The 24,754-nt window shown below is 46.3% G+C and overlaps 1 protein-coding gene across 2 annotated transcripts in view; it reads right to left on the bottom strand.

The window, feature by feature from the left end:
* The window catches only part of ntng2b (netrin g2b), a 70,596-nt gene that overhangs the window by 21,321 nt on the left and 24,521 nt on the right, over positions 1–24,754 (bottom strand). The window contains exons 3-4 of one of the 2 annotated variants that reach the window (XM_072662291.1): positions 10,435–10,607; positions 5,103–5,132 (exon numbers count right to left, since the gene is read on the bottom strand). In XM_072662291.1, coding sequence (XP_072518392.1) covers positions 5,103–5,132; positions 10,435–10,607 — 203 coding nt within the window. The remainder of the gene's footprint in view (positions 1–5,102; positions 5,133–10,434; positions 10,608–24,754) is intronic. The other variant, XM_072662292.1, reaches the window with a different exon arrangement.

Below are 24,754 nucleotides of genomic sequence, written 5' to 3' on the forward strand. Positions count from 1 at the left end.
CCATGGTGTCTCAGAAGGTGTCCTGTGGAGTCTGGCACCAAGATGTTCCAGCAGATCCTGTAAGTTGTGAGGTGGAGCTGCTGTGGTTAGGACTTCTTGTTCCAGTGCATCCCACATATAGTCGATCAGATTTCGGGAACTGGGGGAATTTGGGGGCCAGGGCAAGACCTTGAACTTCTCACTATGTTCTTCAAACTGTTCCCAAACAATGTTTGCAGCATGGCAGCTGCAAAAATCCGGGAATGCCACTGCCGTGAAGGGGTGTACCTGGTCTGTAACAATATTTAGGGTGGGTAGCACCTGTCAAATTGGCATCCAGACCAATTCCTGGACCCAGGGTCTCCTAAGCAGGACACTTGCCTTCTTCCCGCAGAGCATCCTGGTGAGGTCTTCTACTCAGGTTAGCGGAGAACAAGTACCCGGCGGATTCATCAGACCAGGTGACCTTCTTGCGTCACTCCAAGGTCGAGTCTTGAAGCTTGTGTGGCCATTGTAGTGGAGCTTTCTATGGTGGACAGGTGTCAGAATGGGCATCTGTTCTGTCCAGGAGGGGTAGCTTAAATTGCCCTCTGTCCCTCCCCCTCCCGCCACCGCTGGTAGGTACTCTCACTACACTGCTGACCAGGAGCGCGCCTTGGAGCTGTTTGAGAGACACTCCGACCCCCCCAGTCGTCTGGACAGAACTGTGATCTGACTCTCTTCAAAGTGGCTCAGGTCATTTGTCCACATCTAGAACATGGACAACTACATGGACGACCTTTTGCGGGACGAGTTTTCTACACTCTACTGCGGCTCTACTGCGCTCGTATGGTCTGACCTGGGCACCGGGTGAGGAGCTCACTGAGTGCTGTGCTGACCTCCGGAGTGGACGATTCTGGAGCTGTGTTCAGTAAAGAGGGACAACGGTGAAAATACAACAGCGCCACCTGCTGTCCATACATTCAACCTAAGGTAGGTTCACTTACAGACAATAAATATACAGATACCTGTATTTACAAACACTTTCCACAGTCTGTCTGCAGGGTCCTCTGTTCCCCTCTGATCTTTATGAGACATCCTACCTCTGTGTGGTTCTTTAAGGGAACCGATATATATATATATATATACACACACACACACACACACACACAGGGAGGTCTACATGTCAACTTTGTCCTGACTAGTGAGAGACCTGCTATAGTGGGCATGGAGTGAGTAATATAGTATGTGATTATATATATATATATATATATATATATATATATATATATATATATATAGTGTGTGTGTGTGTGTGTGAGAGAGTCTCCAGGAGTTGGTTGGTCAGCTGGCGGGAGGTGGAGATAAAGAACACTGACCTGATAATCCACATCTGTGTTACAACACACACACACACACACACACACACACACACACAGTAATAAAAAAAGAGTAGCTTTGAAGGTGTTGGGAAAAGTGTGAAATGCTTTGTGTGTGTGTGTGTGTGTGTGTGTGTGTTTGTTTGGTGAAGGATAGAGTGTAGACCTTTAGCCCACATGGGAAGAGGAACAGGATGATTAATGGGTTTGGATTCAGAGACGTACGTATGTACTGTGTACACACACACACACACACACACACACACTCTTACTTCATGCTCTGCTAGTCTCCTGTCGGTGTAATTAAGCACTTTTCTCCGTATTTGGTAAACTCCCGGTCCATAGAGTTAACAGACTCCAGGTAAACGAACTTTCCTGTTGTTAGCACGTTAGCTTGGGAATAGCGCTGTAGAACAGGGCCGTGTTTACCGCATGAGCTTGTGCTTAGCATGTTAGCGGAGTTAGCATATCTACTCACTTTTACAGCCTTAACTAGCTTGTGGTGTGTTAGCTTGTAGTTAGCATGATGGTTGGTGGCTAGCACGTTGTTGTACAGATCGCAAACAAGTCAAACGCAAGTCACCCGCCCCCCCAGACCCTTTCTGTCGGAACAGGGCCGTCACACTGCCGGGTTAAAATTAGACCTCAAGCAGCAGGGGGACCAAGACCTGCTCCTAAACTCACTCTGTACACACTGTGTGTGTGTGTGTGGTGTCAGAGAGTGTGTGTGTGTGTGTCCACGTCTTTGCTTTTGGGAGGGTTTGCATGTGTTTGGTCTCAGAAGTGCATCATTTGAAATAAAAATAGAGGAATTTGCGTTTTCCTTTTCTGCATCATCTTAAAACGGGTCAGAATAAAAAGTAAAGTAAATAAGTCATCATTTCAGCGAAACGTTCACAATCTTGAGCAAATCAAATCAAATCTGAACAAAATAATCAACATTTAAGGCAAACAAGTTGTAATTCTTAGAAAACTGCTCAAATTACGGCTTTAAAATCACAACTTATTTTTGCTCAGATTACAATTTGTGCTTGACATTTTGACTGTTGTTTGACTGTTGCACAATTTAGAATATTTCAAGTAAATGTTTCGTAATTTCAACAAAATAGTCAAAAACTCCAGCAAATAAATTGTAATTTGAAAAAACGTCTCCGCAAAAAAGTCATTATTTTTACTCAACAGTTGAAATCCCAGGCAAGCAAGCTGTATTTTTAACCACATAATCAATATTTCAGGTACATAAATCATCATTTCAACAAAATAGTCAAAATCTAGAGCTTAAATTGTAATACAAATCTCAAGCAGATAAATTGTAATTTGAACAAAATAATCAGAATCTTGAACAAAAGTGAAAAATATTGAGCAAATAATGGCAGATTTACGCTACGTGATTTTTAGCCCAGAGTCGCCTACGTTTTTAGAGAACAGCGACAAAAAGCCGTTGCTTGAAGGCAAATCAGCGTTCACTCTGCCACTGTGTTTGAACTGCTGCAAGATGCGGTCCAAGAGCCAAATGACTGGACCAAGTGTAGGACCAGTTTTAGACCTGAAAGACATTTATGACCAGTTTTAGACCTGAAGGACATATAAGACCAGTTTTAGACCTGAAGGACGTATAAGACCAGTTTTAGACCTGAAGGCAATATATGACTAGGTTTAGACCTGAAGGACGTATCAGACCAGTTTTAGACCTGAATGACTTATAAGACCAGTTTTAGACCTGTAGGACGTATATGACCAGTTTTAGACCTGAAGGACGTATATGACCAGTTTTAGACCTGAAGGACGTATAAGACTAGTTTTAGACCTGAAGGACGTATAAGACCAGTTTTAGACCTGAAGGACGTATAAGACCAGTTTTAGACCTGAAGGACATATATGACTAGTTTTAGACCTGAAGGACGTAAAAGACCAGTTTTAGACCTGAAGGACATATAAGACTAGTTTTAGACCTGAAGGACATATAAGACTAGTTTTAGACCTGAAGGACGTATAAGACCAGTTTTAGACCTGAAGGACATATAAGACTAGTTTTAGACCTGAAGGACGTATAAGACCAGTTTTAGACCTGAAGGACGTATATGACTAGTTTTAGACCTGTAGGACGTATAAGACTAGTTTTAGACCTGTAGGACGTATAAGACCAGTTTTAGACCTGAAGGACGTATAAGACCAGTTTTAGACCTGAAGGACGTAAAAGACCAGTTTTAGACCTGAAGGACGTAAAAGACCAGTTTTAGACCTGAAGGACATATATGACCAGTTTTAGACCTGTAGGACGTATATGACCAGTTTTAGACCTGTAGGACATATATGACTAGTTTTAGACCTGTAGGACATATAAGACCAGTTTTAGACCTGAAGGACGTATAAGACCAGTTTTAGACCTGAAGGCAATATATGACTAGGTTTAGACCTGAAGGACGTATCAGACCAGTTTTAGACCTGAATGACTTATAAGACCAGTTTTAGACCTGTAGGACGTATATGACCAGTTTTAGACCTGAAGGACGTATATGACCAGTTTTAGACCTGAAGGACGTATAAGACCAGTTTTAGACCTGAAGGACATATAAGACTAGTTTTAGACCTGAAGGACGTATAAGACCAGTTTTAGACCTGAAGGACATATAAGACTAGTTTTAGACCTGAAGGACATATAAGACTAGTTTTAGACCTGAAGGACGTATAAGACCAGTTTTAGACCTGAAGGACATATAAGACTAGTTTTAGACCTGAAGGACGTATAAGACCAGTTTTAGACCTGAAGGACGTATATGACTAGTTTTAGACCTGTAGGACGTATAAGACTAGTTTTAGACCTGTAGGACGTATAAGACTAGTTTTAGACCTGAAGGACGTATAAGACCAGTTTTAGACCTGAAGGACGTATAAGACCAGTTTTAGACCTGAAGGACGTAAAAGACCAGTTTTAGACCTGAAGGACGTAAAAGACCAGTTTTAGACCTGAAGGACATATATGACTAGTTTTAGACCTGTAGGACATATAAGACCAGTTTTAGACCTGTAGGACATATATGACTAGTTTTAGACCTGAAGGACGAGTGTTTTATCAGATTTCAGACGGCGATGAAGTCCCAGTGAGTGTGAACACACGCTCGGTCCGGAGGTTCTGGACTGCAGCGCTCCGAGAGTCGCAATTGCAGCGGATAATTCGGGCGTGGGGGCTCGGGTGCGAGTCGTGATAAGCGAGTGGTCCTGCAATCGAGTGACAAGCTTCTATTCTCCCGCAGGAGAAACCCACAGCAGCTGTGTGTGTGTGTGTGTGTGTGCGTGCGTGTTGTTTCCGGATCTTTCTTTCGGAGTGCGTGGAGCTGGGGGCGTGTCCTCAGAGAGAATCTCTAATCACACTCCTTCTGTTCCACCCCTCCGGGGGATCACTCCATCCTTCCTCTCTCTCTCACTCACTCACACTCTCTCACTCTCTCTCTACCCACACACTCCTTTCTCTTAACTGTCTCTCCTTTATCTCTCTCTCTCTCTCTCTCTCTCTCTGAGCTGAAGTCAGTGTTCCTGGGCTGTGTTGCCGTGACGATGATGAAAGGCTTGGGACAGGCGGCCTATTAAAAATGAAGCAGATAGAACGAGGGGGAGAACGCAGAACAACAGAGAGAGAGAGAGAGAAAAGGAGGGATGACTGACATAAGGGCTGGAGGGAGTACAGAGAGACGGGTGGGGGGGTGGAGGAGGTGGAGGGGGAGTGGGGGAGTCTCTTCATGTGTAGTAAAGAACAGCTCTACTTACTGGAACCAGAGGAAGTACCGGCCTGGGCACCTGAGAGAGAGAGAAAGCGAGAGAGAGAGAGAGAGAGGAAAGTGAGGACGAGAGAGAGGCAGAGAGGGACAGAGAAAGTGGAAAGTGAAAGGGAGAGAGGGAGTTATCGAGAGAATTAGAGAGAGCACAGAAAAAGAGAGAGAGGACGGAGAGAGGAGAATAAAGAGTGAGAGAACAGGAAAGAGCGAGCGTGTTGAGAGAGGGAGAGAGAGCAGAAAGAGTCCGAGAAAATAGAGGAGCGAGAGAGAGAGAGAGAGCAGAAAGAGTCAGTGAAAAGAGAGGAAGGAGAGCGAGAGCAGAAAGAGTCAGAGAAAATAGAGGAAGGAGAGCGAGAGCAGAAAGAGTCAGAGAAAATAGAGGAAGGAGAGAGAGAGAGCGAGAGAGAGAGAGAGAGAGCAGAAAGAGTCAGAGAAAATAGAGGAAGGAGAGCGAGAGCAGAAAGAGTCCGAGAAAATAGAGGCGCGAGAGAGAGAGAGAGAGAGAGAGAGAGCAGAAAGAGTCCGAGAAAATAGAGGAAAGAGAGAGAGAGAGAGAGAGAGAGAGAGAGAGCAGAAAGAGTCAGAGAAAATAGAGGAAGGAGAGAGAGAGCGAGAGAGAGAGAGCAGAAAGAGTCAGAGAAAATAGAGGAAGGAGAGAGAGTGAGAGAGAGAGAGCGAGAGCAGAAAGAGTCAGAGAAAATAGAGGAGAGAGAGAGTGAGAGAGAGAGAGCGAGAGCAGAAAGAGTCAGTGAAAAGAGAGGAAGGAGAGCGAGAGCAGAAAGAGTCAGAGAAAATAGAGGAAGGAGAGAGAGAGAGAGAGAGAGCAGAAAGAGTCCGAGAAAATAGAGGAGAGAGAGAGAGAGAGCGAGAGAGAGCAGAAAGAGTCCGAGAAAATAGAGGAGAGAGAGAGAGAGAGCGAGAGAGAACAGAAAGAGTCCGAGAAAATAGAGGAGAGAGAGCGCGAGAGAGAGAGAGAGAGAGAGAGAGCGCGAGAGCAGAAAGAGTCAGAGAAAATAGAGGAAGGAGAGAGAGAGCAGAAAGAGTCAGAGAAAATAGAGGAAGGAGAGAGAGAGCAGAAAGAGTCAGTGAAAATAGAGGAAGGAGAGAGAGAGCAGAAAGAGTCAGTGAAAATAGAGGAAGGAGAGAGAGAGAGCAGAAAGAGTCAGTGAAAATAGAGGAAGGAGAGAGAGAGAGCAGAAAGAGTCAGAGAAAATAGAGGAAGGAGAGAGAGAGAGAGAGCAGAAAGAGTCAGAGAAAATAGAGGAAGGAGAGGGAGAGAGAGCAGAAATAGTGAAAAGAGAGGAAGGAGACAAGAACAGAAAGAGTCAGTGAAAATAGAGGAAGGAGAGAGAGAGAGCAGAAAGAGTCAGTGAAAATAGAGGAAGGAGAGAGAGAGAGCAGAAAGAGTCAGAGAAAATAGAGGAAGGAGAGAGAGAGCGAGAGCAGAAAGAGTCAGAGAAAATAGAGGAAGGAGAGAGAGAGCGAGAGCAGAAAGAGTCCGAGAAAATAGAGGAGAGAGAGAGTGAGAGCGAGAGCAGAAAGAGTCAGAGAAAATAGAGGAAGGAGAGAGAGAGCGAGAGCAGAAAGAGTCAGAGAAAATAGAGGAAGGAGAGAGAGAGCGAGAGCAGAAAGAGTCAGAGAAAATAGAGAAAGGAGAGCGCGAGAGGAAGAGCAGAGTAAGAGAGAGAGAGTCAGTGAGTTAAAACTATCATTCATAATCATGTGTTTTTAAGCAGATTTCAGGAACTGTAGCTGTTGAAGGGTCTGAAACGGCGCGGGTGTGAGAGCAGTGAGGACTCGCGCGAGAGTGTTTTCATTGTGTTTAAATGAACGCCTCACCAGCTGCTGACCACTGCCAAGCTTACAGTCCAGAGGAAAAGTTCTCGGCTTCCTACTGACCACACCTGAAGGTGGGGCTGGATCTCGACCATGTGATTACAGTTACGTCCCTCCATCCATCCACCCTTCCTGGTCAGGGTCACAACGGGTCCAGAGTCTACCGGGGACCCCCCCAGGACCCTGCGGCAGAAGCTTGTTTGGATAGACACATGTCATGTCCAAATGTTTGTGGACACCCATTTTAATAAATGCATTGTTCAGACTGTCTAGTCCCTGTAGAGAAGAAGTACTGCCAATAGAATAGGACTCTCTGGAGCAGATAAAGATTGAGGAACCTGTTGGTACCATTATGCCTAATGCCAGCTGTGGGCTATAGAGGGGTGTAAAGCCCCCCCAGCAGCATTGAGCTCTCTGAAAAGATGGTGTTTCTCCATCCAGTACTTTTGGGATGAGTTGGGAATGATGAAATGGAGTGGTGAACATCCAACATCCTGACTTCAGCTGATCTTCAGCTCTTGTCACCGGACACAATCAAATCCTCACAGCAATGCTATGTGAAAATCTGGTAGAAGACTCTCACCGCTGGACAGTGGAGACGGTTATTCGGAAGTCAGGTTTATAAACATGTGGGACGTGGGAGATGTTTGGTGGAGTGGAGGTGAGGCATTTGACCCAGACCTCAGGATCGGTGCTGTTAAGCATGGTGGTGGTAGTAGCATCATGCTGTTCTATTGCCAGTGAAGGGGGAAGGGGTGGGGTGTGGTGTAATGCTTCAGTCTTCGCATTCCTGGGACCCCCTATAGCCAGCCACAGAGTATGTGAGAGTGTGTGTGTGTGTGTGTCTGTTTGAATGGTGGAGTCTGTTCAAGGCCAGAATCTGTGTGTGTGTGTGTGTGTGTGTGTGTGTGTGCTCTCTGGGAATTGGGCCTCCATACCAGCGGTCTTGATCTTGCTATGAACTGACAGATCTGTGTGAGCTAAAAGGCACTGCGGCTCTAAAGTGTGTGTGTGTGTGTGTGTGTGTGTGTGTGTGCATTGAGGGATACAGTCGGCTGGATTCAGTTGTGTGTGTTTGTGTGCGTATGAGCAGCGAGACTAAGAGAAGGGAGTGAGTGTTGCAGCAAGTTGAGGGCTGCAATTTGCTGGAAATGTGTGTGTGTGTGTGTGTGTGTGTGTGTGTGTGTGTTGCCCTAGATTATTATTTGATCACAGAAGCTGCTGGTTGGCTGGATGGCTCCTGCTCTTCTCTTTAGGAGGATTTCCCTTCATACCCTCAACAGAGAGCAATCTCTCTCTCTCTCTCTCTCTCTCTTTCTCTCTCTCTCTCTCTCTTCCTCCCTCTTTCACACACTCTCGCCCCCCCTCGCTATCCCAAACACCTACTGTCTCTCTTCCTCCCTCTTTCACACACTCTCGCCCCCCCTCGCTATCCCAAACACCTACTGTCTCTCTTCCTCCCTCTTTCACACACTCTCGCCCCCCCTCGCTATCCCAAACACCTACTCTCTCTCTTCCTCCCTCTTTCACACACTCTCGCCCCCCCTCGCTATCCCAAACACCTACTGTCTCTCTTCCTCCCTCTTTCACACACTCTCGCCCCCCCTCGCTATCCCAAACACCTACTGTCTCTCTTCCTCCCTCTTTCACACACTCTCGCCCCCCCCCTCGCTATCCCAAACACCTACTGTCTCTCTTCCTCCCTCTTTCACACACTCTCGCCCCCCCTCGCTATCCCAAACACCTACTGTCTCTCTTCCTCCCTCTTTCACACACTCTCGCCCCCCCCTCGCTATCCCAAACACCTACTCTCTCTCTTCCTCCCTCTTTCACAAACTCTCGCCCCCCCTCGCTATCCCAACCACCTACTGTCTCTCTTCCTCTCTCTTTCACACACTCTCGCCCCCCCCTCGCTATCCCAAACACCTACTCTCTCTCTTCCTCCCTCTTTCACACACTCTCGCCCCCCCTCACTATCCCAAACACCTACTCTCTCTCTTCCTCCCTCTTTCACACACTCTCGCCCCCCCTCGCTATCCCAAACACCTACTGTCTCTCTTCCTCCCTCTTTCACACACTCTCGCCCCCCCTCGCTATCCCAAACACCTACTCTCTCTCTTCCTCCCTCTTTCACACACTCTCGCCCCCCCTCGCTATCCCAAACACCTACTGTCTCTCTTCCTCCCTCTTTCACACACTCTCGCCCCCCCCTCGCTATCCCAAACACAGCATTGGGCTGTGGAGCAGTGGAGGAACTCTGGGATGCTCTTTGGGATGATATTTGGTGGATGGTCCAGCTCTTTTGGAATGGGCTGTATGAACTGTTAAGCATGGTGGTGGTAGTGTCGTGCTCTGGGGCTGTTTTGCTGTTTTAGCAACCAGAGTCAGACCGTCTGTCGTGTTTATGCAGCTTTAAACATCTCACTGAAGTTTCTGAACATGGAAACTGTGGTTCTGAATGTTTTCTGCTGCTTCTGCAGAAGATAAACAACGAAATCCTGCATAAATCAGTTCCTGATCTGAGCTGAGCTGAAACGCGCTGAGCGAACGCGGCGCCTCCACCTCCCCTCTTCTTACCCTCCTCTAATTTCACCCTCTGGCTTCCTATTGCAGCACTCTTTCCATCCTCCGTATTTCACAGGCGCTTGATTTGGTGTCAGTGTTTACCTCTTTGTTCTGTTTCTGAGCTTCGCAAACGAGCCTCACAAATAATTAAGGCCCTACTCTGAAGGGAACGCTGTGGGGTCTCTCTGGGAATCCATACAGGAGTACGAACAGCTGCATGGGTCCCGACACCCAGTTCTTAGTAAGGCTACCAACTTCGTCATTCTAATCAATGCGTTGTTCAGCCGAGAAGAAGTTTTGCCTGTAGAATAGGACTCTCTGAAGCAGGTAAAGATTGATGGGTGTATAGAGCCCCTATAGAGGGGAATAAAGCCCCCCAGCATTGAGCTGTGGAGCAGTGGAGCAGCTGGATGGTAGTGGGATGAGTTGGGGAAAGTCGGAAGAAAGTTTTATGGTTGATGTGGAGGAATTATGGAAGGAAGTCAACCCCAAGGGACGTGTATGAACTGTTAAGCATGGTGGTGGTAGTGTCATGCCCTGGGGCAGTTTCGCTATGAGTGGAACTGGTCCATTGCATAAAGGAGGACGATCTCAGAATTCTTGGATCGAGTTGGAATGGAGAGGTGGGGTGGTGATCATCATCATTCAACATCTTGACATCCTAACTCTCTCGTAATCAAATCCTCACAGCGAAAGCCTTCTTATCTGGACAGTAGAGACAGTTACTCCAACAAAAGCAGCATCAGCTCTTTTCAATCCCCTTGATTTTAGAGCGGGTGTCCCAATACTTATGTCCATATAGTGGATTATTTTTGTTTAAGTATGTCTGAGGTGTTCTGAGGTGAAGTTTTTGTTGGTTGCTAATAACATTAACATTACTGAAAAATATCTGGCTCTGTGTGTGTGTGTTCATGCATACTCACATGTGTTTGGGGTGCCGTTAGGGGTGGGCAGGTAGGACCCCGCTTTCCAGCTCTTGGCTTTGAAGCCCTTTTTGCAGCGCTGGCAGTCCTGACCCGTGGTGTTGTGCTCACACACACACTGCAAGTTGCCGTCCACAAACACACACTGTGCCGAGTGCAGATTACACTTGCACCTGGGCAGAGAGAGAGAGAGAGAGAGAGAGAGAGGTTAGTGGGACGCGGTGGAGTGCAGTATCCCCGTATCACGGGCTGCAGCACAAGCTCACGCATGAGCCATCAGCAGCTTGCACTTAACAGTTGGAAAGGTGTTCTTCACATGAAGTTCTGCAGCCGTCCTTCTCCAACCTGCCCTCTCCATCAGTCCACAGTCTCTTGCAGTCTCTCTCAGGTCCAGATCTCAAACTCGTGGGTTCAGGTGTGTGTGTGTGTGTGTGTGTGTGTGTGTGATTAAATCTAATTTAAAAATCTATAAATACATAAACGAGCTCCATCTCACACTCAAATCCTACAAAAGTCTTGCTGATGGATTTTAGGAACACTTATTACAGGAGCATGTGTTGTCTGACCTGAGTGTGTGTGTGTGTGTGTGTAGCTGTGGTGCTCAGGTGTGCTGCTGTAGATTGGTTATCCTGCATAGAAATGAGGGTTTTGTGTAAGACCGAGAAGGCCTCATTTTAAACAAGCCTTTTCCACCTGAGCGTGTGCGTGTGTGTGTGTGTGTGTGTGTGTGTGTGTGTGTGTAAAAACTGCACTGCTCCAATCCGGTTTGTTCTGCTGGAGTGAGCACAGATCCATCAGCATCAAATATTCACAACATGGTCCTGTACCTCTGACCAACCTTCATCCGTCTCTCTCTCTCTCTCTCTCTCTCTCTCGCTCGCTCGCTCTCTGTACTCTCTGATGTGACGTGACCTTCTGGTGGCTCTTCCATGAAGGTCATATTAGCGCAGGAGTCGCCGCACAGTAGGACAGTAGCACCACCACCACCCCAGGGTCTGCTCAGCCTGTAGGAGACTCTGTACCTCTGTTAGAAGCTGTAGGAACTGTCTGAATGTCCGGTACGACTCCTGAGTCCTGATATCTGTCAACTATCTAAGTCCCAAGCAGGCAGGAGAACCTCCTTCACCTTGAGTGGGTGGTGTAAGAATGAAGCGGGTGAGTGATTAATCACTGGGAATGCCCTTTTCTAGAGATCCTCCTCCAGGAGCCCTCGACCAGGAGAAGCTGATATTTCAGAGCTTGGCGTGACGTGGTGATCGACGACCAGGCTCCGGGTGGTCTTCTCTCTGACAGTGATGTAATGATCTATCTGTGTGGTGTGTGTGGATGGCGTGGGATGAGCAGATATGTGTGTAGTGACTCTGTAGCATTCTTGTCCTGAGGGCAGTGCCAGGGTCCTGCTGATATTGGAACACAGCCCAAGTGCTTGAGAGGGCACAGAGGGCAGCCGGGTCAGCAAAATCGACCAATGCCCATCTGGCACCTCCATAATCTCTTAACACGCGCACACACACACACACACACACACACACACACATACCACATATCTCCTGCAAGGGGTGGGGTTGATGCATTTGATTGACAAGTAGGTAAACGCAGAACAGCACAGGTGTCATTTTCAGTCATAAGTCATACCGCTCATACCCGAGTGTGAAGACGGACTCCAGTGGTGGAGCTCCGTCTTGGTGGGCTTTAGGAAGTCGAGCGGATTCTGTTACAGATGTGCTGTTACAGACACGCTGTTACAGATGTGCTGTTAGACACACCGTTTCTGACAGTTACAGATACTGTTAGACATGCTGTTACAGATGTGATGTTACAGAAGTGCTGTTACAGATACAGCTGTTACTGACAGTTACAGATGTGCTGTTAGACACGCTGTTACAGATGTGCTGTTACATAAGTGCTGTTACAGATACAGCTGTTACTGACAGTTACAGATGCTGTTAGACACACTGTTACAGATGTGCTGTTAGACATGCTGTTACTGACAGTTAAAGATACTGTTAGCCACGCTGTTACAGATGTGATGTTACAGAAGTGCTGTTACAGATACAGCTGTTACTGACAGTTACAGATACTGTTAGACACGCTGTTACAGATGTGCTGTTAGACATGCTGTTACTGACAGTTACAGATACTGTTAGACACGCTGTTACAGATGTGCTGTTACATAAGTGCTGTTACAGATACAGCTGTTACTGACAGTTACAGATGCTGTTAGACACACTGTTACAGATGTGCTGTTAGACATGCTGTTACTGACAGTTACAGATACTGTTAGACACGCTGTTACAGATGTGCTGTTACAGAAGTGCTGTTACAGATACAGCTGTTACTGACAGTTACTGATACTGTTAGACACGCTGTTACAGATGTGCTGTTACAGAAGTGCTGTTACAGATAAAGCTGTTACTGAGTTACAGATACTGTTAGACACGCTGTTACAGATGTGCTGTTACAGAAGTGCTGTTACAGATACAGCTGTTACTGACAGTTACAGATGCTGTTAGACACGCTGTTATAGATGTGCTGTTAGACACGCTGTTATTGACAGTTACAGATACTGTTACAGATGTGCTGTTACTGTAACATTTTACATATAATCAGTTACAGAAAATTCTCTGGTTTAGAAGGTGAAGCTACAGTAGATGGAGGGATGACAAGAGGGAGTGTGGGAGGGAGAGAGTGAGGGATGGAGAGTGAGGGAGAGAGTGAGAGAGTGTGGGAGTGTGGGAGTGTGGGAGTGAGAGAGTGAGAGAGTGTGGGAGTGAGGGAGTGAGTAAGAGAGTGAGAGAGTGTGGGAGTGTGGGAGTGAGTGTGGGAGTGAGGGAGTGAGAGAGAGGGAGTGGTGTTTAGAGGAATAAATAAAGAAAAAGAAAAACAAACATGAAGGCGGGAGCGGCGGGACTCTGGAGACGAGGAGCAGCTGGAGGAGCAGCTAATGACTGTTTTTCCTTCTGTCGTTTCTATCCCTCCTTCACCCTGCTCACTCCATCCTCTCACACACACACACACACACACACACACACACACACACTGCCTTTAGCACAGCACTGTACACCCAACACACACACACACTTAACTGCACACACTCTTATTCTGTCTATTCTTTGTCTCTCTCTCTCTCTGTGTCTCTCTCTTTATCCAGGGATTTAATTAAGTAATCTGGTCCTCGGAGGCCGTACGGTGCGGGAGATGGGGGTGAAAGAGAAGATGAAAGGAAGAAAACAAGCCAGCGAAGGAGTGACTTCCGCCATTAGTGCATTTGTGTGTGTGTGTGTGAGACTGAATATACTGCAATACGTCCCGTTCAGCGGGCTGGACTTTGACCCACCTAACTGCCCCAAAGCCTTATCAGGCCCAGAGCTGCGTAAAGATAAATCTATAGACGTATACGGCAGCACAGTCCTGCTGCTTCACCATCAGCAGCCAGAGCCTGAGTGAGCACAACTCAACATGGTCTCTCTCTCTCCCCTCATCACTCCCATTGTGAAGTGTCTGCTGGCTGATGTATCAGAGCTGGGGATTTTGTGTGGGCTACTCGAAGCAAAAGTTTGGGTCCTCTGCATGGTCAGTACTCTACCCTTACTCGTAGAGTCTTTCAGGTCAGTGTGGGGAACCTTCCTTCATTCTTTCTGCAATAAGAGCTTCTAGTTCTGGGAGGTTCTTGGCTCGCCTTGCTTCTCTGGTCTTTTGAGGTGTATTCACAGATGTTTGATGACATTTAGGTGCACTGTGAGGGCCAGAGGGCCATGGCAAAACCTTCAGCCTGCTCCTCTTGAGGTAGCCCATTGTGGATTGTGAGATATCTTTAAGCTCATTAATTATTGTGCTGTAGAAGCTCATCCTCTTCTTATTGCTTGGAAGAGGCAACTTTGCTTTTTGACTGACTGAAGGACAGAGTTTGCCCAGCACCTACTGTGGCATTAGCGTTGCTACTGAATCCTTGGTATTGGTGCACTGTGCCACTGGCTGCAACACAAGCCCAAAGCATGATCCATCCACTCCCCTGCTTAACAGTTGGACTGGTGATCTTTACATGAAACGCTGCACAGGAGACGAGTGGTGATGCGCTGTTCTACTATATATCTTGACGCAACTCTGGGCCTACTAAGGTCTGGCTGCACTGATCCTACAGATTACATTCTGGGGGTCCAGGTAGTCATGGATACAGTGTGACTGATAAGGCTAGTTTAAAGTATATTGCAGTATTTTCCTGGGTCCTGACCTGAAGGTCTCTTGCAGTCAAAGCAATCCTACACGGCCTGGCTGTAAAGACCGCCCTGACGAGGCACAGACTCACAAGTGTGTGTGTAAGCGACTGAGACAGGAGGTAGATAGTAAATTTGCTCTCTCTAATTGGACATGACTGCGTTTGTGCTTCAGGTTCATAAATATGTTTCGGGTGAAGGAGGATATTGATTTCCTTTTCCCGGCAACTCACTCGCTCGTTATCGCCTCCGCCGCCTACCACTGATTTAACAGCACGCACACGCACTCACAACGTGCAATTACACCATGCTGCTCAACCTCTCTCGCACACCTGTCTGCTTCTCCCTCTGGTTCATCCCTTCCTTTCCTCTTTCTGTGAAGCCAAAAACTTCATTAGTGTTTTATACCTCCAAACATTCCATGCAGGCTTATCCAACACTGCCAGTCTCCTTCCGTTTAATGTGTGTGTGTGTGTGTGTGTGTGTGTGTGTGTTTATACACACAGCAGTATCAGAATATTATGACCTTCTACTAGAGATGGAAAATCCAGGTCCAGAAAGTAAAACTCTGCCTGGATTTTCCATCTCTACCACTTATCTAATGCCGTGGTATGGACTGCATTAGGTGATGGAAGGTGTTCATTACAGAGGTTAGCTGCTCCACAGTGGCGCGTCGATTGCTCCGTACCACTCATCCAAGCCGTTGTTCCCCTTCTGGAATCGGCGGTCTGTGGGACTCCGCTGTTATGCCGCTCGGAGGCGCTTAGTGTGCAAAATACTAAATATTTTCTGTACACCTTCTCTACGGCTACCCCACTTCACTTGGTACCCTATTATCGTGCCCTTTTAGACATTAGACAGCCCATGGAGGTCGTTTGGCCCGAGAAGACCGTTAGTTCCACTGCTCCACAGCTCAATGCTGGGGGCTTTATACCCCTCTGTAGCCCACACCTGGCATTAGACATGGCGCCAATGGGTTCATGTTTACCTTATGTTTATGTGTGTATGCGTGTGCGGTTGGTGAGGGGTGGGGGAGGTAAGAGAGAGAGACCCCCTGCAGTCTGTAACCCTAATCCTTTGCGGATTACACAGAGAGAGAGTTCAAATGGTCAGGAGTTCAGTCGCTGCTTTTAGAGACGACCTTCAAACCACCTCCATGGCCTGCTTTCATGGATTATGCAGTGCAAACACACAGACAGTGTCCGGTCCCATGCCAAAAGAAAGGACATGCAGATTCAAAAATGTAAAAAGAAAAATAATTGTACCCACTAGAGGGCGCTAAACCAGGTCTTTTATTTAAGCCACAATGACCAACCGTAATATTAGTATTACCCAGCGACCTACTCACCCAGACATACTAAATCAGTGACACTATTTTTGCTGTATCTCTCTATGAACAGGGTTTCTGGTTGTGGGGGGTCCTCTTACGAGCTTACGAATGGGAGCACTGGTGTACTGTGCACAGCTTAGAGCAAAATCTTTCCTGTTCAACAGCAGGTCGACTGAAGACAATAGACGTGTCGGGGACACGTTCTTTCCGTTCTCTAATGAAACAATAGGGATTTAACGGACAGTTTAATTCAACTGCCTGAGCCACTTAAACTTAAGTCCACAGAACAAAGAGCAGGAGAGTCCCTGAAGTTAGAAGTAAAATCGACGAAAGCTCAGAGTGCTCAATTTTAGATGTGATCTTCATGAATGTGTCTGGAATCACTTGTCTTATTAATGAACGAAGTTTTTCTAGATGTCCCATTGAATGTGTCACATATCGGACAACAAAGAGAAGCTAACTGAAAATAAATAAATAATATAAAATGTAATAATATACTATTATCTTTTTATGCGTATATACAAAATGTATGTCCGTATTGACTTTTACTTTGAAATGTGGCAGAATGACAAACAATTGTGTGTGTGTGTGTGTGTATAGTATATATATATATATATTTTTTTTTTTATATATATATATATTCTGTCTAATAAAGTGTAGTAATACAAAATGTTCAAGTTAAAATGACTTATTTATATATTTTACATACATACATTTTATTTACAGCACTTATTTTAAAATGTATTGTTTGATTGATGCATGTGATTATTACAGATGCAATAACAACTTTTATGGATCCGTATACCCATTAGCAATGCCGCATACCCACTAGAGGGCGCTAGAAATAAGTCTTTTATTTAGGCTATTTATTAATGAAATATATATATATATATATATATATATATATATATATATATATATATATATATATATATAATGATTATGTCTTCAAGTTATTGCAAGACAATTTATTACAGGTAAAACTGCCATCAACACTGCCCCCTATAGTGTCTTCCATACATCTCCTATAGCAACTTAGTGTTTTTTTTTTATTGCATATCAAAGCAAAGGACTTTAGTACAAAATATTTACTAAGTTTATTTCTATCTGTTTGTGTCTGTCTTGAGGTGGACTCCAACTCAAGGGTTCAGGCTAAGACACCTCAGGGACTGAGGTGGACCCAAGTGCACAGCCGACTGAGTGAGCTGAGTGAGGAACGCTCAGAGCTCTAAAGAGAGCCAGAACAGCTGCATGTGAAGCTTCGAGGAAAGGAAATCACTTGGAGAGCTTGGGAACCAGCAGAGAACAGAACTCGGGATGGCCCTGCCGCAGGCGTGAACCCGGGCTGGCAGGGTAATATTACCAGTGATTGTGCCACTAAACCAACTCTCAGCCCCACAATAACACAGAGAGAGGGAAGAGCTAGACAGGCCTCAGAAGGGAGAAGCAGCAGCATAAAAGTGGGGCAATAACTGCAGCTCCTCTGAAACCTGGAGAGGGGGAAATGAGGAGGAAATATACAGTATATATATATTTTTGATATGAAGTAGATTTTTCTATACTTACACTGAGCGACAAACTCAGAGGGTCTCAGAGCAGAAGCTTGAAAACCGGACTCGAGAGAATGGCCTAGGTTTGCCGCCTCAGTCAGAGTCTAAATGTTTCTATGCTCTCTAAGCACAATCACAGACATTTTCTTTTAGTCAGGGACCCTGCCAACATGCTCACACGGGTGGAACGGCATGGGTTAGGTGGGTTCCAGGTGGGTTTCAGATGGGCATCTCTGAGTGGATCTGTACATTTAGGCTTCCCAAATGGGCCCCATCATTATGCAGACCACCCTAATCTCACTTGGGCCCTTATGTGCAGTGTACAACCCAGATGGCAACCATGTTTAACCCCTCCTTGTCCCATCACTGACCCTCCTGACCTGAAGTTGGGCTACCCATACAGGCCCCACATGGGCATGTGATCTGGGAAGTACACATCCACCCACCCAGGCCATTAATACAGTGGTGCTGAAAGTTCCACAGTGTTAAGCATGGTGGTGGGTGCATCATGCTCTGGAGCTGTTTTGCTGCCAGGTTGAAGCAACGGGATGACAACCCCAAGCACCCACCAAAGGTGGTTGTGGGGCCTTTCCAAAGTCCAGAATGCTCCATTAGATTGTTCCAGAGGTCATTCAGTCTTTCAGAAGTCCTGCTGTGAGCTGCAGTGATGAAGGTTCGATCGAATGAATAAGAAACTTACCTTGAGCTCAAGAACCCCCTCAAACAAGGCTATTCCAGCATAGCACAATGAGGCGTGTGGCAAACCTCTTCCACTAGGCCTTCAATGCTATCTCATGAATCCCATTTTCAGCTTGTAAAGTGCTCCCCTATACCTTTACTGACACTTAGTGGCCGGGGTAGGAATTACAATGGGGAAAAAAAACATGCCAAACTGTCTCACTCTACCAATTCTGTTGTGGTTGGATATCCAACCAGGCTTCAGCCACCGAGACACTGAGGTGAAGGTGTAACTTAGGGATACTTAACTTGGGATGAGGGGTTCTGTCTGTATATTTTGGACCCTTGTATTTTTGTCTTGTTTTTGGTCTTCTGACCAGCTGTGGGTCCATCCTATGTTACAGACTGGGATCTCACAGTACTGTACGTGGACACAGGCATGTGCATGTGGCGGTGTGCTGCAGGGGCCAGACGAGGAAGTGCTACACGGTAAGTGAATAATTTACACACACTGCAGCAAAACTTGGCTTGTGTCCTTCTTTACAGTTTACACACACTGCTTCCTACACACTGCATGTACTTAAAGAAGCTGGTTTACAGGGTCTCGGAATTGTGTGCCGGAGGTCATAGAGTTCGGGCTCAGATGGGGTCTTATACGGTGGTGGTCGATGTAGACCCACACTGCAGTTCCTCCCTACAACCAACACTCAGTCAACTTCATAGACCCTAAAATAGAACCCTGTGGGACGACACAACAAGTGCTAACCTAACTCATTTCAATTAGTTCATGCTTTAGGAGTAATAACTGAGGACATTGCACTGTGTCCAAGGGCTTGGATTTGTTATAGTTACACCTTGACATTTACATAAACCCCGCCCACTACTAGATGACTGGGCTACTAGCTGACTCCTGCTGCTGCAATTGAACCGGCGACCTCAGGGTCATAGTGGGAGCACTGGTGGTAGCACTCTGAGATTTTTGCGTGACCATGATGAAACACTGGTTAATTAACGAAGCTAATTTATGGAAAACGTAACTTTCAACGACATCCGATCTAAAAGCCCACCAGTGATCATTAGAGTGAGTGAGCTGTGTTAGCGCACTGAATGGGGTGAGAGACACGTTCCTTAAAGGGAAGAGAGAGCGAGAGAGAGGGAGAGAGAAGGGTCGCTGAAGCTGGCAATGGGACAGGCGTATGAAATAATGATGAACGACACCGCTGTGGGAGAGAAAGTAGGAGCGAGAGAGATGGAGAGATCCAGGGGAGAGAGAGAGTCTCCTGTCTTCCTAAAGGCCCCCTGGGGTGTACAGTATCTGGGAGCCTCTTCTTGGGGGGGTGGGGGTGGGGGGGGGCTTTGAGGGAGGTGTGTGTGTGTGTGTGTAGATATTTAGATTCTCCCAAAGAGACAGGATGGCCACTCATTGACCTCTGTAGATGCTGCTGAAAATGATGGAAAAGAAACGCTGAACACACACACACACACACACACACACACACACACACTCTGTAATGATGAAGCACAGTGCTGCAAAATTCTCCCAGTGCAGATTTCTTTCTAACAGTGTTTATTTGTGTCCAGCTGGACTCAGGTGACCACTGTAGACAGAAACTCTACACTCTGGACTCATATGAACCCCGGACAGAACCCTGCTACGTAATTAGACTGGACACAAGCGGTTCCCCAAGTGGAGAAACCAAGATGCGCAAAATTGCAGCAGCTGGTTTTAACGCTAGCGTGGCCGGGGCGGTCATTCTGGAGTCTGTTCGGACTCAAAAGACCACCACAAAAGACCATGGCGGTCATTCTGACCGTACACCAGCTCAGTGGTTTTCCAATTAAGTAATTGAGTGCAAAGCTTACGACTCTGGGAAGGTCACTGACATGCGTAACCAGCCTTCGGCTCTTTTCCGACTGCCGCCGATGCAAGCTTACCGGACAACCAACCAACCAACCAACACGCTCTGAGGAAAACTCGGGTACCCAGCTGTGATGCATCGGCTAGCAGACACCTATGCCGGCCAGCATCACGCTGAAGTGATGTGGGGCGAGAGAGAGCGGCGTCTACCCATAAGTAGAGAGCAAGGCCAGTTGTGCGCTCTGAGGCTCCGGCTGCTGATGGCAGGCAGCACGACCCAGGACTCAAACCGACTACCAATGGGAAACGGTGGCAGTGTGCCAGGTGTGATCTGTTCTGACTCAAGGTTCAGAACGGGTGAAAGAGGCCATCATTAGTCTGGACCAAAAGAACAGACCAATCAGAGAGAGCAGAACCTGTAGAAGTGGCCAAATCAACAATCCGGTCCATTCTGAAGAGGAAGGAATGCCCTGACGAGCTCAGCAACACCAAACACCCTCAACAGCATCTGATAGGCCTACTGCTCGAGGAGGTAGGCTTATCATTGCCAAAGTCTACAATCAAGAGGTGCCTTCAAAGATGCAAACCACTGGTCAGGAACAGAACGGTCAGGTTCGAGTTTGCTAGATTCTTTGGATAGATGATAGATTAGAGAGCATGGAACAGAAAAGGAAGGGTTTAGGACCCGAGGCGTACCTCATCATCTGTCAAACATGGTGAAGGCACTGTCACCCTGATATCACATGTAACACTGCTAATAAAAGGTTGCCTAGAGCTTGTCTAGATACTGTAGAGAAGAAGTACTGCCAATAGAATAGGACTCTCTGGAGCAGAGCTAATGCCAGGCGTGGGCTAGAGGGGTATAAAGCCCCCCAGCACTGAGCTGTGGAGAAGGAGTCCAGTACGTTTGGGATGAGCTGGGGAGTTGCAACGCCGATCAGTCACGAACCCGCCTGGGACCACGCTAGCTGTGTAGCATGCATGCTAACATTGAGAAGACGTTCCGGAGCGGCGCTGCTGCTTTGATGATGTTATGCTAATGAACAAAGCCTCTGAGAAACGGTTCGCCCTCCCAAGGACACACTCTTCTCCTCATTCTCTCCTTCCCCCTCGCTCCGCCGTCCTCCCATGTGGTGCGGGAGAGTCTCGTACGTTGGACAGAGAGTGCATGCGTGCGAGTTTGCGAGAGTCCGCTGCTCTTCTCTTTGGTTATCGTCTGTTTAAGAGCAGGAGGAGGGATCCAGCAGGGGAAAAGGGCCTCGGCTCCAGAAGAAAGAAGGAGAAGAAAGGAAACGAGATTAAAATCTGCTGACGCCGCCCGGGCGAGGGGCGTAGGAGGAATACACACTGATTATCAAATCAGCTGTCACTGCCACAGCATAAATCACACAGTCCGTGCTGACACATCTTTCTCATCGTCTTCCTCGCGCTCTCTCGCCCCCCACCCCCCCCCCCTCTCCCCGGCTTGTTTGTGCCTCTTTCTTGCAGAACTTATGAATAAACAAGAGTGAGTCTCTTTAACACTCTACTCGACAGGTTCTATTCGCCACTCGCCCTCTCTCTCAACAGCAGGGTTTCAATTACAGCGGTTTATAACGAGCCCGGTTCGGGACGGTCTCCTCTCATCAGGCTTTTAATGCAGTCTGTTGCTAGCAGTCTCAGGCTAATTATCTTTGTAGAAGGATCTCGCTCTAATGATCCGGGTTTGGATAAGTCTCTCCCTAATGGACTCTATCTGATGGAGTATTGTCTGAAACCTGATCAGTCTGTCGCTCGCTCGCTTGCAGGGAAGCTGTAGGAACTGAGACAGTTCTCTAATGATCCGGCGTAACGTGGCTACAAACTTACACTGAAGACGTACTGCTGATGACCGGGTTACAAAGTTACACTGAAGACGTAGTGCTGATGACCGGGTTACGAAGTTACACTGATGACGTAGTGCTGATGACCGGGTTACGAAGTTACACTGATGACGTAGCGCTGATGACCGGGTTACGAAGTTACACTGAAGACGTACTGCTGATGACCGGGTTACAAAGTTACACTGAAGACGTACTGCTGATGACCGGGTTACAAAATTACACTGATGAGGTAGCGCTGATGTCCGGGTTACAAAGTTACACTGAAGACGTACTGCTGATGACCGGGTTACAAAGTTACACTGAAGACGTACTGCTGATGACCGGGTTACAAAATTACACTGATGAGGTAGCGCTGATGTCCGGGTTACAAAGTTACACTGAAGACGTACTGCTGATGACCGGGTTACAAAGTTACACTGAAGACGTACTGCTGATGACCGGGTTACAAAGTTACATTGATGACGTAGTGCTGATGTCCGGGTTACAAAGTTACACTGAAGACGTACTGCTGATGACCGGGTTACAAAGTTACACTGAAGACGTACTGCTGATGACCGGGTTACAAAGTTACATTGATGACGTAGTGCTGATGTCCGGGTTACAAAGTTACACTGAAGACGAACTGCTGATGTCCGGGTTACAAAGTTACATTGATGACGTAGTGCTGATGTCCGGGTTACAAAGTTACACTGAAGACGTACTGCTGATGACCGGGTTACAAAGTTATACTGAAGACGTACTGCTGATGACCGGGTTACAAAGTTACATTGATGACGTAGTGCTGATGACCGGGTTACAAAATTACACTGATGAGGTAGCGCTGATGTCCGGGTTCCGAAGTTACACTGATGACGTAGTGCTGATGACCGGGTTACAAAGTTACATTATTGACGTAGTGCTGATGACCGGGTTACAAAGTTACACTGAAGACGCAGTGCTGATGACCGGGTTACAAAGTTACACTGAAGACGTACTGCTGATGACCGGGTTACAAAGTTACACTGAAGACGTAGTGCTGATGACCGGGTTACAAAGTTACACTGAAGACGTACTGCTGATGACCGGGTTACAAAGTTACACTGAAGACGTAGTGCTGATGACCGGGTTACAAAGTTACACTGAAGACGTAGTGCTGATGACAGTAACTTCTCCACAGCTTAAACATTCTCCATGTAAAGTAACACTGCAGTGCTCTCTCTCTCCCTCTCTCTCTCTCTCCCTCTGCGTTCTCTCATTCTCACTCTCCCTCTGACAGGACGGGGGGCAGATTTAGCACTGATAGAAAGACCCCTGATGGAATTCTTTCTGATGTCAGCAATCTTTCTATTGTCCCGTTCAGATCACAGATCACACTGTAAAAAGGATTTACACTCTTTCTGCTTTCATAACCTTTATCAACTTAGCCCCCCCCCCACCTCCAAACCACCTCCACCCCCCCACCCCACAGCTCACATCCATCATAATCTGGGGTTTTTACCAGACCAGCTTTCGTCACTGAAGTTAAAAATCACTCAAATACTCACTAAAACATTTTGTTTAGTTAATATTAGTTTATCTCCAGTATGAAGCTCTAATAACATTAATATCCAGTATGAAGCTCTAATATCATTAATATCCAGTATGAAGCTCTAATATCATTAATATCCAGTATGAAGCTCTAATATCATTAATATCCAGTATGAAGCTCTAATAACATTAATATCCAGTATGAAGCTCTAATAACATTAATATCCAGTATGAAGCTCTAATATCATTAATATCCAGTATGAAGCTCTAATAACATTAATATCCAGTATGAAGCTCTAATAGCATTAATATCCAGTATGAAGCTCTAATAACATTAATATCCAGTATGAAGCTCTAACAACATTAATATCCAGTATGAAGCTCTAATAACATTAATATCCAGTATGAAGCTCTAACAACATTAATATCCAGTATGAAGCTCTAATAACATTAATATCCAGTATGAAGCTCTAATAACATTAATATCCAGTACGAAGCTCTAATATCATTAATATCCAGTATGAAGCTCTAATAACATTAATATCCAGTATGAAGCTCTAATAGCATTAATATCCAGTATGAAGCTCTAATAACATTAATATCCAGTATGAAGCTCTAATATCACTAATATCCAGTATGAAGCTCTAATAGCATTAATATCCAGTATGAAACTCTAATAACATTAATATCCAGTATGAAGAACTGTTAGTGTAATGATTTGGGTATGCAGTGCATCATGGGTAGTGTAGTTTGTGTAGAAATGAGTAGGTTGAGAACTACAGCTGTAGAAAGGTGCAGTACTCTTTCTGCTGCCTGCAGCCCTCAATGTCTTTCTGTCCTTCCAATAGCAGCAGCAGTGTGTGTGTGTGTGTGTGTGTGTGTGTGTGTGCACAGGAGGTCCCTTGTGCAGTGACACCAGACAGCCCTGTGGAGCTCTGAGACCACAGATTATTCACAGCCAACCCTTTGCTGTTTCTAACACACACACACACACACACACACACACACGCAGGCTTTTATTCAGCTACTGGATGAGTAATATTTTGATCCGTTCATCTGTATTGATTGATTGATCTTAAATGAATCACTGAATCGTCTGTTCAGAAACTGATTCAGTTTCATGAGTTTGAATCAGTTTAGGAATCAGAATCACTTCAGACGAATCAGAATTAGAGCAGAATGAGTGAAGCCCTGCTCACAGATACACATCCGTCTGAATCAGTGTTTATCTCTCTCGCTCGCTCTCTCTTTTATACACTCTCTTAATTACACTATCATATCTCTCACCCTCCTTCTTCATCTCACCCTCTCTCTCTCTTGCC

The sequence above is a fragment of the Salminus brasiliensis genome, chromosome 18 (assembly GCF_030463535.1).
Source record: "Salminus brasiliensis chromosome 18, fSalBra1.hap2, whole genome shotgun sequence".
Taxonomy (NCBI): Eukaryota; Metazoa; Chordata; class Actinopteri; order Characiformes; family Bryconidae; genus Salminus; species Salminus brasiliensis.